Genomic DNA, 12,185 nt, shown 5'->3' with positions numbered 1-12,185 from the left:
GAAGCGCGGCGGCGCTCAGAAGTTGGCCTTGACTTTGTCGATGCGGGACTTGCGGACCGCTTGCTGGATCTGCCTCTCGTGTTCCTTGAGCATGTCTTCGATGTTCCCACCTGGGGGCATCAACGGACCCGAGTAGTGGATCCGTTTGATTCTGGTGCCGTAACCCTGCGTCACAGTGTGGGGATCATCAAGAACGATGCATGCGTTGCGAGGAGAAGCAGCAGTTGCGGCGGGAAGAACTTACTGGTGCCGGATCTTTGATGCCTACTGGGTCGTCTTTCCTATCGAGCGCGTGCTTCTGGGCGGGCTCAGCCACGTCGAGGCGATTACGTCGGGACTTTGCAGCGTTTCTTGCGGCGAGCGAGCCGGAGATGTCGGAGAAGTCTGCAGCACCGGGCTGAGGCCTGCATGACATCTGTGGCTTCAGGTGAGGGCCGTTCGGCACCCACACCGAGCTGGATGTGCGGCTGGGGACTTGCCGGAGCTGTTCCTGGTTCGGTTTCCTGGTCCATGAGGGTTCAAGTGCTCTAGGGTGCATGCCGGTATGAGAGAGGCCATTTCTTGCCGTTTCTACAGCAGGCTCGATGGGGAATCCAGACCCAGTTTCATCTTGTGGGTCGTACTTCTCGCTGATGCTTTTGGGATTTGCCTGCACCTGCCGCGTCTGCCACCAAAAACAGAGGAAGAACAAGAGATGCACTCTGAAGCAGACGATTCTAAGGGTTGAAATGATCACACAACGTCATGAACAAGACACGAAAGGCACCTGCAGTTCTGCATTGGCACCTGATGCTGCCATTGCTTTGGAATCTATTCTTCCCGGTCTGACAGATTCACATCCACGTCCCCTGGCAACTTCTGCTCTTTGCCTGCAGAGATTCGCAGTTGCACAAAGGTGAACATGGTATCAACAGCACAATGCGGTCATCTCAGTCCTACTCAATACATTTTGCATCAAGTAATTATGTAGAAAAGGAAGAAAAAGAAAAGACTTCAGTGATTATGTAGAGCAGTGCATATGATCGAATACCTCCTAGCCTCATCCTGAAGTTTAGCATCATACTCCTTGCTTGGTGGATATTTTGGCAAATTTGAAGGGTCGCAGGCAAATGGCTTTGTCAAGAAGAACTGAAAAGAACATTAAGAAGATTATTGAATGCGGTAATATTGAGGAAAAGTATGTATGATACAGAAGCCCGGAATAAAGTGCAGAGGAAAGGAAACCTCCAAGATCATGTTCTCGGCAATAGAGATAGCATATTCTAAATGAAACCTATTAAATCATCATCAACGACTCAGAATGAAGAAGTGCTGTCAAATTCAAGCATTACAACATATTTATAGTTCCGACAGAAGTAGACTAGATGCATATGTGATCCAATCGACGATATTATATCGTCTCGAGCAATCATTTGGTGCACAAAAAAAAGAAGCTAAACGAGAAAACTAGACCAGAAATAAGAAATCATGACTTACTTCACTCTCGAGGGCTGATGCTGCAGTTCCTCGGTTTGCTGGTTCTATAGCAAGAAGAGAATCCAAGAGAGATAAAGCTGAAGGTGGGAAATCCTTGAATGTCTCAGCAAAGCAGCGTCTATACTGATTCTGAGGTTTGAATATGGTTGCATGTGGCAGCTTTGATTTCTCCCAGTACTCATCTGATGGTGAACCGCAGAGTTTAAATATCTTGTGCAGTTGTTCCACCTAAAATGGTTTGACCATCAAAAGTTGAGATGAGAAATGGAATAACAAAAGATCAGCAGCCACCATTTTCTATCAAATTGAGAATCATAATAGAAAGTCATTTCTCGGTAACAAAGTTAATCTGCATTGTTTGGAAAACTAAATCAAATTTTCTGCCAAACAAAACATTCTACAACCTAGTTGAGATATGCAGAATTACTTGGATAATTCTTCAGATTCCGTGGTTATTTTGTGCATAGCAAATGCAGAAATCAACACACCTCAGTTCTTCCAGGCATGATTGGTTTCCCGGCAAACAATTCTGCAAGAATGCAACCAGAGCTCCATAAATCAACGGCAGCGTCATACTCTGTAGCACCAAGCAAAAGCTCAGGAGGCCTATACCACAAGGTCACCACACGACTTGTTAGCTGCTGATTCTGGTCAGGATTGAACAGTGTTGCGAGGCCAAAATCTGCTATTCTGAGCATGCCATTGTTGTCTATCAACAGATTTGAACCCTTAATGTCTCGATGCAAAACCCCGCGACCATGACAGTGAGCAAGCCCTTCAAGCAGCTGTCTCATATAGCACTTAACCTGAGATTGATATGAAGGCGATCAGAGGATACATGTTCGAACAAGAAGTATGAACAAAGGACTTTAGTTATAGCAAAAGATGTGATATAAGATACCTGTGGTTGAGTAAACCTGGGACCTGACCTAGCTAAAAGTCCAGCAAGATCATGCTCCATGTACTCAAAGACAAGATACAGGTTGCATGACATCCGTGATGTAACTATACCTTCAAGCTTTATAACATTTGGGTGATCGAGTTTACGAAGAATATGGATTTCCCTTGCCATAAAGCGGACGCTTTCAGGGTCCATATTAACAAATCGCACTTTCTTGAGCGCAACGATTTTACCGGTCTCAAGATCGCGGGCTCTGAAAACATGACTATAAGTTCCTTCTCCAATCTGAAATGGAATGAGTTCGACGATGCACGTAAGTACTGCCACCACTAATACCAGGGACTAGAAAAATTTGTATTCTAGACTACCTTTGATTTCAAACTATGCAACAAAAATTAGTATATTAAACTCCGATACAATAGCATGCAGACCATCTATATAACATTAAAGAGTGATGCGATCAGACAACATCTGAACCAAAAGACAATGAGTTTCAAACACAAAATTTTCATAAGCAGGACAGATAAAGCAGAAGAATTTCGTTCTCTTCATGGATTTATTCAACGAAATTATTATTGTTAGAGGTTCTTTCACCCAAAAATATCTGGAATCTTCATTTTGAGGATGAAATCATTTAGTTTCTTGTCAATAGTTTCATTTGTTTGCCATAATTATGTTTTCATTTTCATAATTATGTTTTCATTTGCCATAATTATGTTTGAGGATGAAAACATTTTCAGAATTATGTTTGCCATAAGCAATCTTTTCTCTTGATTATGGTTTCACATCACTGCACAATTTCTACATGAATATCAGCATCGGAAGAGTCAAGACAGGAGAAAAAATAAGAACATAACTTTTGGGCATCTTGATCGCGGATGGGAAGTTGGTGATTTCACCTACAGTAATCGCAATGGAGCAAAAAAGAAGCCTATGTAAACTAGATAATCGATTCATTTACTAAGCTCATTCTGATCTTGCCATATAATAAGAATCATGATCTATCAAGAAGTTCCAAGTTCAGAGAAGTCTTTGTCATGGTAAAACTAAACTATACATGAAAGATATTGTTTTAGAACATCAAAACCATTTAATCGCGACATATCCCAGGTTGTATCCATCAGATCATTAATTCTCATGATTCCCTTTGCACTTAGCCAAGCAAGTTGAGTTAAGGTTTTCTTTAACATCAATGAAATGCCACAACTTCCTGCAGATATTTCCTTCTCTGGAGCATAAAAAAAAACAGCTAGGCTTACAGCAAAGATGACAAGCATATAGAAATGCAATATTAGACATAAAGAAGAAATGGAGTCATTTAAAGAGAGAGGCAAAGAACAGAACTCTAACCTTGTCTAGTTTCTCAAATGAATCTCCTCTCCTAGGCAACCACCCCTTGATTGCTTCTCCGGCCACCGTCGCAAGCCAAGAAGGCCACCCTGCTGCAACATACTCTCCTGTAATACCATCGGGCACATCCACGATTCCCATATCGTCTCCTGAGTTATTGGCAACACCGATAACTTCAGAACCATCTCTACGTGCCCCGACATCCACCGTAGCCCGTCTCTGATGCGCCCCAACTTTCGTCACCCTGTCAGCGACTGTGTCTGCTTTCTTCTCTTCATCATCGGACGATGACAACGAGGTGGAGTCTGCATCGTCCGGTGTCTTAGACAAGAATCTTGAACTGCCATGGCTTCCGCTGAGTGCGACATTGATGATGGCAGCCACGACCTCGTCTTTCTTCGGGAGTGTGACGAGACGACTCGAGGACTTGCTTTCCTCTGCCACGCCATCCTCATCAAGTTCGATACCTTTGGAACAAAGGCAGCCCATAAGCAGAAATCTAGGACAACCTCTACCTCATTTCCGTGTGCATTGACCCATAGTATGGTGCGTCCATTCTGGGAATTGCAACTGCAAACACGTCTGCCCCCAAATCTCCAGGAACGCACCGATTTCCCCTCTGCAATTGCAAAAATAATCGAACTCCCTTCCCGAATTCTGCAAGAACGCCGTTCAATCCAGAAAATCCCCAACTCAACGCGGAACCAAACTCAAGAATCTCGGAAGACCGTATCGAAAGCTGCCGCCTTTCTGGGTCGAAGGGCACGGGAACCGGGAACAAATGACCGAATCCCCTCAAGATCGAGAACAGAAGCCCGAGCCCGTCGAACCCCAGAGGAAAGACGCCGTGGGGGTCGCGGAACCGGATCAAGATGCCACCCTGATGCGGGAATCACGAGCACCGGTGGCTGAGTCGTGGTTTTGTCGGTTCATTTCTCGTCGATAGTCTTGCGGTGGAGCTTTCCGCACCGCAGGTGGCTCTTTTTCTTCATTTTCGCGCTGAACAGAACCGAGGGAAAAGCGGAGAAGACGATCAAATTTGGATAGGAAAACAAAATCAAACTATTAACGTAAAAAATTGCGCTTTTTCCCTGCAACCGATCGACGACAACAAAGGGAAATGACAAGTTCCGGCAAACCAAACCAATCGAAGAGATGGGAAACGGAAGCAGAGGCGCCTTTGTCGGATCCCCATCGCCCTAAAATCTCGCCCAGCCTATGGATTTCTTCCTCGCATGTCTTCACAGCCAACAGCCCTAAATGGGTTGGACTCTTCCCCTGCATCGGAAGAGAGCAAGTCGTTGATGCGAGGCTGCGCGCCAACCAGCCTTTCTGCCGTTATGTCGGGTTATTTTACATACTAGTCCTTTTTATATTTTATTTTTCTACATACACCCTCATTTTCTTACCGAAAACCCGCCTATCTCTTAGATTTTGCACATTAGTCCATCAGTTAATTTGATACAATATTCTAAATATACATTTCACTAATCCCATTAACTCACTAACACTAGACAAAACTTATCCCTATAAAAATAATAAAACTTCTAATACCGATCTAATCGCTACATATCAATCGATGCTTATCGATAGAATCAAGAATAATTTCTGCAACATATAATTTAACATCGATATATTAGTTTATTTTCATTTGTCATTATTTAATTCAATGATATCATGCAGCATAAATCAATATGTCGTTCGATATATCGATATGATAAATTTTCAACATCGATATTTACATTTTGATTTAATAACAGCATTTTGAACTTTTATCCTTTTAAAGAATTTGGGCATTAATTATATTTCAGTAAATGATAAATTGACTTGTGTCGGAATTAAGGAGTAAAAGAGTAATTTAAGCAGTAAGATTGATCTAAATTGACTGTAGTTGAAAGTAAAGATGACTGTTTCTAATGTACATATTGGAACTAATTAGTATCATTTCTTGTCACACACTTCTCAGTTGGATGAACAATTTCAAGAAACAATCCTTTTCTGGAAGAGCATGTGATCCATTTTAACAGTGTGCACAAAGTTCAAGCTTCAGAAGTCAAGTTCATGCTTGCATTGAGAACCACTCGGAGCATGGATTACTAGGGTTCCTCACTTGAGCACACAAAGAACTAGGAGATGATAACAACTGGATAGATAGATATCTTATGATTTCAATCTGGAGTAAGAAGAAAGCGAATGAACTTGGTCATCGATGGTAGTTGAGGATACAATGCATCTTCGTGAACTCGATGGCCATTCCTTATCGACTACGAAAAGCTCGGTCCGAGCAGAAATAAATTGTGTACTGCCTCGAGAAGAAGATGGGAGATAAGGCCAAGTTGCAGCGTGATGATATCCTCTCCTTCGATCCGGGAAGTCCAACCGAGAAGAAATCCTCAAAGCTTCATCCAGTATTCAGGACAGTATCTGTGGTTGATGTGTGCTTAGGATCCTAACTATCTTACGGCAGACTCAATTCTCAGCGATAATGATTCATTCCAAGCTCCAGAAAGCAACAAGAGAGCATGATGATTCTGTCAATGGCATTGGTTGCTGAATTGCTCAGCTCAATGTAATCCGTAGATTCATCTTTCTCTATTTAGGTCGCAGTTTGCGAGCTCAAGCTGTCATAAATGCAAATGCTGCCTCCAAAGACGAGTCTGATTAGTTTTGGTGTTAGAAATATATGCACATATCTTACGGTATTGGGCACTGGGAATCGAGCAGATCCCGACGCAGAATCCCGCAGAACAGCCATACCCCTGGCGAAAGAATCCCACGAATCAAGCGGCTGATCTTTTCTATAGCCAAACTAAGATGATCCAGGGTGGATTGGCGTGCCGTTTCTTGATCCTTTCCCTCAATTCACATAAGCCAGTTGACGAGTAGAAGCTTATCGCTGATCGATACTATGGCTGACCTATATATACCAATGCCTGCAGCAGCAGATGCTGGCCAACCATCGCCGATGGCAGCAACGAAGCAGCGGCTTGGTTTCCTCGTCGTAACTTGCTTCTTGATTCGCGTTCATGGACACCCCAACTACGCTGATGCGTTGCGCAAATCCATCTTGTTCTTCGAGGGGCAGAGGTCCGGTCGGCTTCCCGGGGATCAACGGATTACTTGGAGATCAAACTCCGGCCTTTCCGATGGCTCGGCCGCCAATGTAACATCGCTCTTCATGCTTGAATCGATGGATTAGTATTCCAGCGAGGTTATCGAGCTAAGTTGCGTGTGGTTTCCATTGAGCTGTAGGTGGATCTGAGCGGAGGCTACTACGACGCCGGGGACAACGTCAAGTTCGGGTTCCCGATGGCCTTCACGGCCACCGTGCTGTCGTGGAGCGTGCTGGAGTACGGGAAGCGCATGGGAGGCGAGGTGGGGAATGCGAGGGCCGCCATCCGCTGGGCCACCGACTACCTGCTCAAGGCCGCCACCCAGACGCCGGGCAAGCTCTACGTCGGCGTCGGAGACCCCGACGCCGACCACCGGTGCTGGGAGCGCCCCGAGGACATGGACACGCCGAGGGCGGTGTACTCGGTGTCCAAGACCAACCCGGGGTCGGACGTGGCGGGGGAGACCGCGGCGGCGCTGGCCGCGGCCTCGCTGGTGTTTCGGGTGACCGACCGCGCCTACTCGAGGCGGCTGCTGGCCGTGGCCAAGACCGTGATGGCCTTCGCCATGAAGTACCAGGGCAAGTACAGTGACTCTCTTGGAAGCGTCGTGTGCCCGTTCTACTGCTCCTACTCGGGCTATCAGGTACGCAGCATACAACCTTTCTCTGTGATGGAGGAAGAAGCTACAATGCCTCTGTTGCAATAAACATAAACTACCGCACGTTTGATTCTGGAATTCTTTCTCTTCTGTTTCTTCTTCGTCTTGTAGCAATAGTTTGGCCAACTATATGCAATAGGTCAGACCTCACAAACATATGCTGCTAACCAGCTGACTTCAACCCACACTTTTTCTCTGTGTATCAAAACATTTTTGGTCAATCTTAACCTTAAAAAAAACATTTTTGGCTTTTTTTTCGGATTTTAATAGTAATGTGTTTATTTTAATGATAGGATGAACTACTATGGGGTGCTTCATGGCTATTCAGAGCAACCAATGATGCCTTCTACCTCAACTATCTTAAATCTCTAGGAGCAAATGACAACGCTGACTTCTTCAGCTGGGATAACAAATTTGCAGGAGCTCGAGTTCTTCTATCCAGGGTAAAGAAATGAAGAGAGAGAGAGAGAGAGAGAGAGAGAGAGAGAGAGAGAGATTTAGTTGTTTCTTTGTTGTTTAATGCAGAGTGGTCATGTTGTTTGTGCAGAGAGTACATGTAGACAACAACATGTCTTTCGTACAGTTTCAGCAGCAAGCTGAGGACTTCATGTGCCGAATTCTCCCCAACAATCCTTCCTCCACAACACAGTATACTCCAGGTTAGAACAGTCCATAAATCCCATTGCTGTGCTAGCTTAATCCAGTTAGTTCAATACAGGAGGACTGATGTACAAGCAGAGCTCTGCTAATCTCCAGTATGCTACCTCCATTTCCTTCTTGCTCTTCACCTACTCCAAGTACATTGCTTCCTCCAAGCACAGTTTCACCTGTGGCAACCTCTTGATCACTGCAAGTTCCCTGAGATCTCTTGCCAAGAAACAGGTGACTCTGCTAGTCTTCATCCTTCAAAGATGTCATGCATGGAGAAAGAGGTAACTCTGCTAGTTCACTGACCCTGCATTACATCCTCAGGTGGACTACATTCTCGGGGAGAACCCTTTAAAGATGTCATACATGGTAGGGTTTGGTGCAAGATTCCCACAGAAGATACACCACAGAGCCGCCTCCCTGCCCTCCCTGGCCACCTACCCTGGTCACATTGGTTGCCAAGCCGGTTTCCAGTACTTGGACTCCAGCAGCCCTAACCCTAACATCTTAACTGGAGCTGTGGTTGGTGGCCCCGATCAGAATGATGCATTTACAGATGATCGGAAGGACTTCAGTCATGCTGAGCCGGCCACCTACATCAATGCTCCGCTTGTTGGTTCTCTTGCTTACTTGGTCGGGAGCTATGGCAATGGTTAACTGTTGCAGTATGTTTGCAGCTTTCTTAAAGGTCAATGGCAGGAGAAGATCCATGTAGCCATTGTAGCTTCTGTTAAGGAATCTTAATCTCAAACTTCTAGTGTTCTAAGTAACTATATAAACAACAGATTTTTCTACTCGTTCATCAGAAAATTCCACTCTCCTATTTTTTTGATAGATTAACACAACCAAAGAGAAATCTGTGTGAAAGATTAAGATAAGATCATCCATCCTTCAGAGATGAGAACATCCAAAGTGTTCTTGGAACTTGGAACCATGAGATTCACATGTTTGCTCACTGCCCATGTGAGACCTGACATGAGTCATTGCTGCAGGCTTTGGCTTCTTCAAATTGACTGCAACATTGTCTCACAGTAACAAAGACCATGTTTATTATCGTTCACTCGGGAGAGGTAGTGTTAGCTCTAGTTCCCATGTTGTCCACATGAAAAGGTCTTCTTCCCCGCATCAACCCATCAAGCTCGGATCACGTTTCTATCCCAAAGTCTGAAGCCACGAAACATCAAAAGCATCACTTCTCTGGTGGGCTACTTCCCTGTATTCTTCAAATCCCAGCATGGATTCACCTTCAAGATCCCACCTTTTTGGTGATTCAACTCACAAAACCTTGTTGGGATTCCTCCTGTTCCTGTCCCTGGCCCCATCATTTGCAGAGACCCAGATTTCCGACGAGCTGACCGCCTACCAGATGCTGGAGAAGTATGATTTCCCCAAAGGGATCCTCCCACAGGGCGCGCAGAGCTACGTCCTGAACCGAGACGGGAGCTTTGAGGTGTATCTCAGCGGCGACTGCGAGTTCGAGGTCACCGGGGGCTACTTGTTGCAATACAAGAGAAGAATCACCGGCACGGTGGGCATGGGGTCGTTGACCAACTTGCGAGGCGTCCGGGTGAAGGTCCTCCTTCTGTGGTTCGGAATCAATGAGGTGGTGAGGACCGGCAACGAGCTCAAGTTCTACGTCGGCCCGCTGTCGGCGTCCTTCGGCTTGTCCAACTTCGAGGAGTGTCCCAGCTGCCGCTGCGGCTTCGACTGCGCCGACGCCATGGTCTCTGATTCTTAGCATACTGGTGTTGGTGCGCATGGAGCATCTCGGACCTCTGTCTCCGCTCCAACTCTGGATTCCATGGATGTGCGGGGATGATGGTTTAATCTCTTCGACTTCGAATAATTGCACATTGTGCTTCGGTTGAAACATCGCCTCATGCCGAATCATGTAGTTGGAAGTGTTTAGGACTTGTGTTCTCCGTTGTTGTAGCTTGGTGATGAAGAGATTGGAGTTGGATCACTCTTCTAAGCTCAACTTCAAGCAAGATTGTATTAAGAATGATTTGAACTTTGATGTGAATGTTGGGCATCAAGTATTATGCTTTCTTGGTCTGTGTTTGATTATATTTCTTTTGATCACAGAAACAACTATACGTTTCAGAGGCAGTAAAAATATCAACCAATGACTTTGATTGAAGAATCAAAACAGAGAGGAAGTCCAAAGCACAAGAAGAAACACATAGAACACCTACCCGAAGAAGAAACGTGATAAACGAGCATAAACAGCAATGATTGAGCAAAAAATGGAAGAGGCTGAGACCTCTTGTGAGACAGGTTGTGCCATGAGCTTCATGAGGAGCAGCTGACAGACATGTCCTTCCTTACTCAGAACTGTGCGCATCCTACAAGAATCCAAAATCTTATCTCACATCAAAAGAGAAACAAAGTATTCGTTCAAAATGCATTCATCAACCACAATATTTTCTAGAGAGTGATAGCCTGGAAATGCTTCTTCTGTCAGTAGCAGCTCAGATGACAGGCACATGTGCTTTGAAAAGCCCCTAATTGTCCTATAAGAAAACCAAAGATCGCCTCACATCATACAGAAACATCTAAGAAATTTGATGAAAAGTAGTACAAAAACACATTTACCAAATACAATTTTCCATTTAAGTATTTTCGAAGCTCATGGGCTGTGAAGTATTATTATTTATTTGATTTCTGCAGGGAAGGTGAACAGAATTAATTACCCAATTGAGGATTTCTGCAGCATTGTTGGATGACAAGATCGTAACTCCAACAATTCCATGCGCAATGAAGATGTTGATCTCATAATTATGCCCTTCTCATATGGGAGTCTATCCTAACATCTACCTGTGGAGGTGATGCTGACATCGTGATCAGGTGGTGCGGCTTGTGGGCCCCAAACATGACCCCACCTTCTGCACGCGGGTCTCGTTTCAGGTTAATTTATCGGATCCGCAGCTGTAGCGGTCTGCGTTGGATCCGGTAAGCTTAGTACAGGGATCGGACAGGGACCCACGCAACAGATATGATCCGATCCCATTACCGGTAGTTGGCGGACCGTCCTATTAATCATCGCATGCCAATGATGGAAACATGCAAAATTACGCATATGCCCATGCAATTAGTCTCGTAAAAAGGGGATTTTACCCATAATTATTTTATATTATGATTAAAATATCTTTAATAAAATTATAAAAGAATAGTGATTGTCCTTTAACTCGTTTTTCAGGATTGAACTGATTTTTGTTAGATAAATCGGACACATCAATTAAATTAAATCATAATTATTCAATTTAATTTAATTATATCTTATATTATCCCTTGATTTTTTTTAAAAATTATCTCCACCCTTCACCTCCTCCTCATTCTACTCTTCCCTTTCTCCTCATCTTTATAGTTTATTTATAAAAATCATTATACTTGAGTTATACTTATTTATATAATATAATAATAAATATATAAAATTATCTTAAATTCATCATAAAAAACTTGAGTTATCCTAAAAATATATATTAATTTTAGATAAATTTATCCTAAATTATCTAGAAAAGTCATTATCTTCGAGTTACACTCATGTTATATTCAAGTTACACTCACTCGTATAACATATTTAAAAATATATTAATTTTTATATAAAATTATCTTAAATTCATCATAAGACTAATCACAAAATCCTATATTTTTTATTTTCTATTTCCTATATTGATTTAGTTAAACTTAAAATTAAAAAAAATAATTTTGATTACCTAACATATTTTAATATTAATATTTTTAGATATTTTAAAGATAATTAATTATTAAAACTTTGAGAATTATACTATAATTTTATTGTAACAAAAAAAATATTAATTTTTTTCTATATTAGAAAACTCAAGTTATCCTAAAGATATATTAATTTTTTCCAAAATTATCTTGAAAAGTTATTACGTTCTATTTATACTCAAATTACACATGAGTTATCCTCGATCATATAATATATTAAAAAATATTTTAGTTTCTATATAAAATTTTACTAAATTCATTACAAAATAGAAAAACTTGAGTTACCCTAAAAAATATATTAAATTTT

At 42.9% G+C, this 12,185-nt stretch overlaps 3 protein-coding genes across 4 annotated transcripts; 2 read left to right on the top strand and 1 right to left on the bottom strand.

The window, feature by feature from the left end:
• Nucleotides 1-15: 15 nt before the first annotated feature.
• On the bottom strand, nucleotides 16-4,992 carry LOC103988278 (probable serine/threonine-protein kinase At1g54610). The gene is made up of 8 exons (XM_065154935.1): nucleotides 3,728-4,992; nucleotides 2,378-2,662; nucleotides 1,965-2,282; nucleotides 1,477-1,704; nucleotides 1,031-1,128; nucleotides 767-869; nucleotides 245-664; nucleotides 16-165 (listed from the first exon to the last, which is right to left on the bottom strand). The coding sequence occupies exons 1-8, from the start codon at nucleotides 4,214-4,216 to the stop codon at nucleotides 16-18; spliced, it is 2,091 nt and encodes a 696-aa protein (XP_065011007.1). The 5' UTR covers nucleotides 4,217-4,992.
• A 1,765-nt stretch (nucleotides 4,993-6,757) lies between these two features.
• On the top strand, nucleotides 6,758-8,933 carry LOC135582358 (endoglucanase 9-like). Of its 2 annotated transcripts, none has more exons than XM_065153828.1 (6): nucleotides 6,758-6,890; nucleotides 6,980-7,483; nucleotides 7,792-7,941; nucleotides 8,082-8,157; nucleotides 8,217-8,380; nucleotides 8,471-8,933. In XM_065153828.1, exons 2-6 carry the CDS (start codon nucleotides 7,037-7,039, stop codon nucleotides 8,801-8,803), a joined length of 1,170 nt encoding a protein of 389 aa, XP_065009900.1. In that variant the 5' UTR covers nucleotides 6,758-6,890; nucleotides 6,980-7,036; the 3' UTR covers nucleotides 8,804-8,933. The 2 variants fall into 2 exon arrangements, with proteins under 2 accessions (XP_065009900.1, XP_065009899.1); XM_065153827.1 differs by having other exon boundaries at nucleotides 8,046-8,157.
• Nucleotides 8,934-9,181: 248 nt separating this feature from the next.
• LOC135639827 (uncharacterized) lies at nucleotides 9,182-10,203 on the top strand. Its single transcript, XM_065153769.1, has one exon. It carries the CDS (start codon nucleotides 9,381-9,383, stop codon nucleotides 9,882-9,884), a length of 504 nt encoding a protein of 167 aa, XP_065009841.1. The 5' UTR covers nucleotides 9,182-9,380; the 3' UTR covers nucleotides 9,885-10,203.
• Nucleotides 10,204-12,185: the final 1,982 nt, after the last annotated feature.

The sequence above is a fragment of the Musa acuminata genome, chromosome BXJ3-6 (genome assembly GCF_036884655.1).
Source record: "Musa acuminata AAA Group cultivar baxijiao chromosome BXJ3-6, Cavendish_Baxijiao_AAA, whole genome shotgun sequence".
Lineage (NCBI taxonomy): Eukaryota > Viridiplantae > Streptophyta > Magnoliopsida > Zingiberales > Musaceae > Musa > Musa acuminata.
This window is presented reverse-complemented; position numbering and strand designations above follow the sequence as displayed.

What these genes read in the sequence shown, in the direction of transcription:
- LOC135582358 (XM_065153827.1), top strand. Translation starts at nt 7,037, where the DNA reads ATGGCCTTCACGGCCACCGTGCTGTCGTGGAGCGTGCTGGAGTACGGG. An exon ending in GCTCCTACTCGGGCTATCAG is followed by an intron (nt 7,484 to 7,791) that starts GTACGCAGCATA and finishes TTTTAATGATAG; the next exon opens with GATGAACTACTATGGGGTGC. An exon ending in CTCGAGTTCTTCTATCCAGG is followed by an intron (nt 7,942 to 8,045) that starts GTAAAGAAATGA and finishes TTGTTTGTGCAG; the next exon opens with AGAGTACATGTAGACAACAA.
- LOC103988278 (XM_065154935.1), bottom strand. Translation starts at nt 4,216, where the DNA reads ATGGGCTGCCTTTGTTCCAAAGGTATCGAACTTGATGAGGATGGCGTG. An exon ending in CCAGGTTTACTCAACCACAG is followed by an intron (nt 2,283 to 2,377) that starts GTATCTTATATC and finishes TATCAATCTCAG; the next exon opens with GTTAAGTGCTATATGAGACA. An exon ending in CTTCAGGATGAGGCTAGGAG is followed by an intron (nt 870 to 1,030) that starts GTATTCGATCAT and finishes GAATCTCTGCAG; the next exon opens with GCAAAGAGCAGAAGTTGCCA.
- LOC135639827 (XM_065153769.1), top strand. Translation starts at nt 9,381, where the DNA reads ATGGATTCACCTTCAAGATCCCACCTTTTTGGTGATTCAACTCACAAA.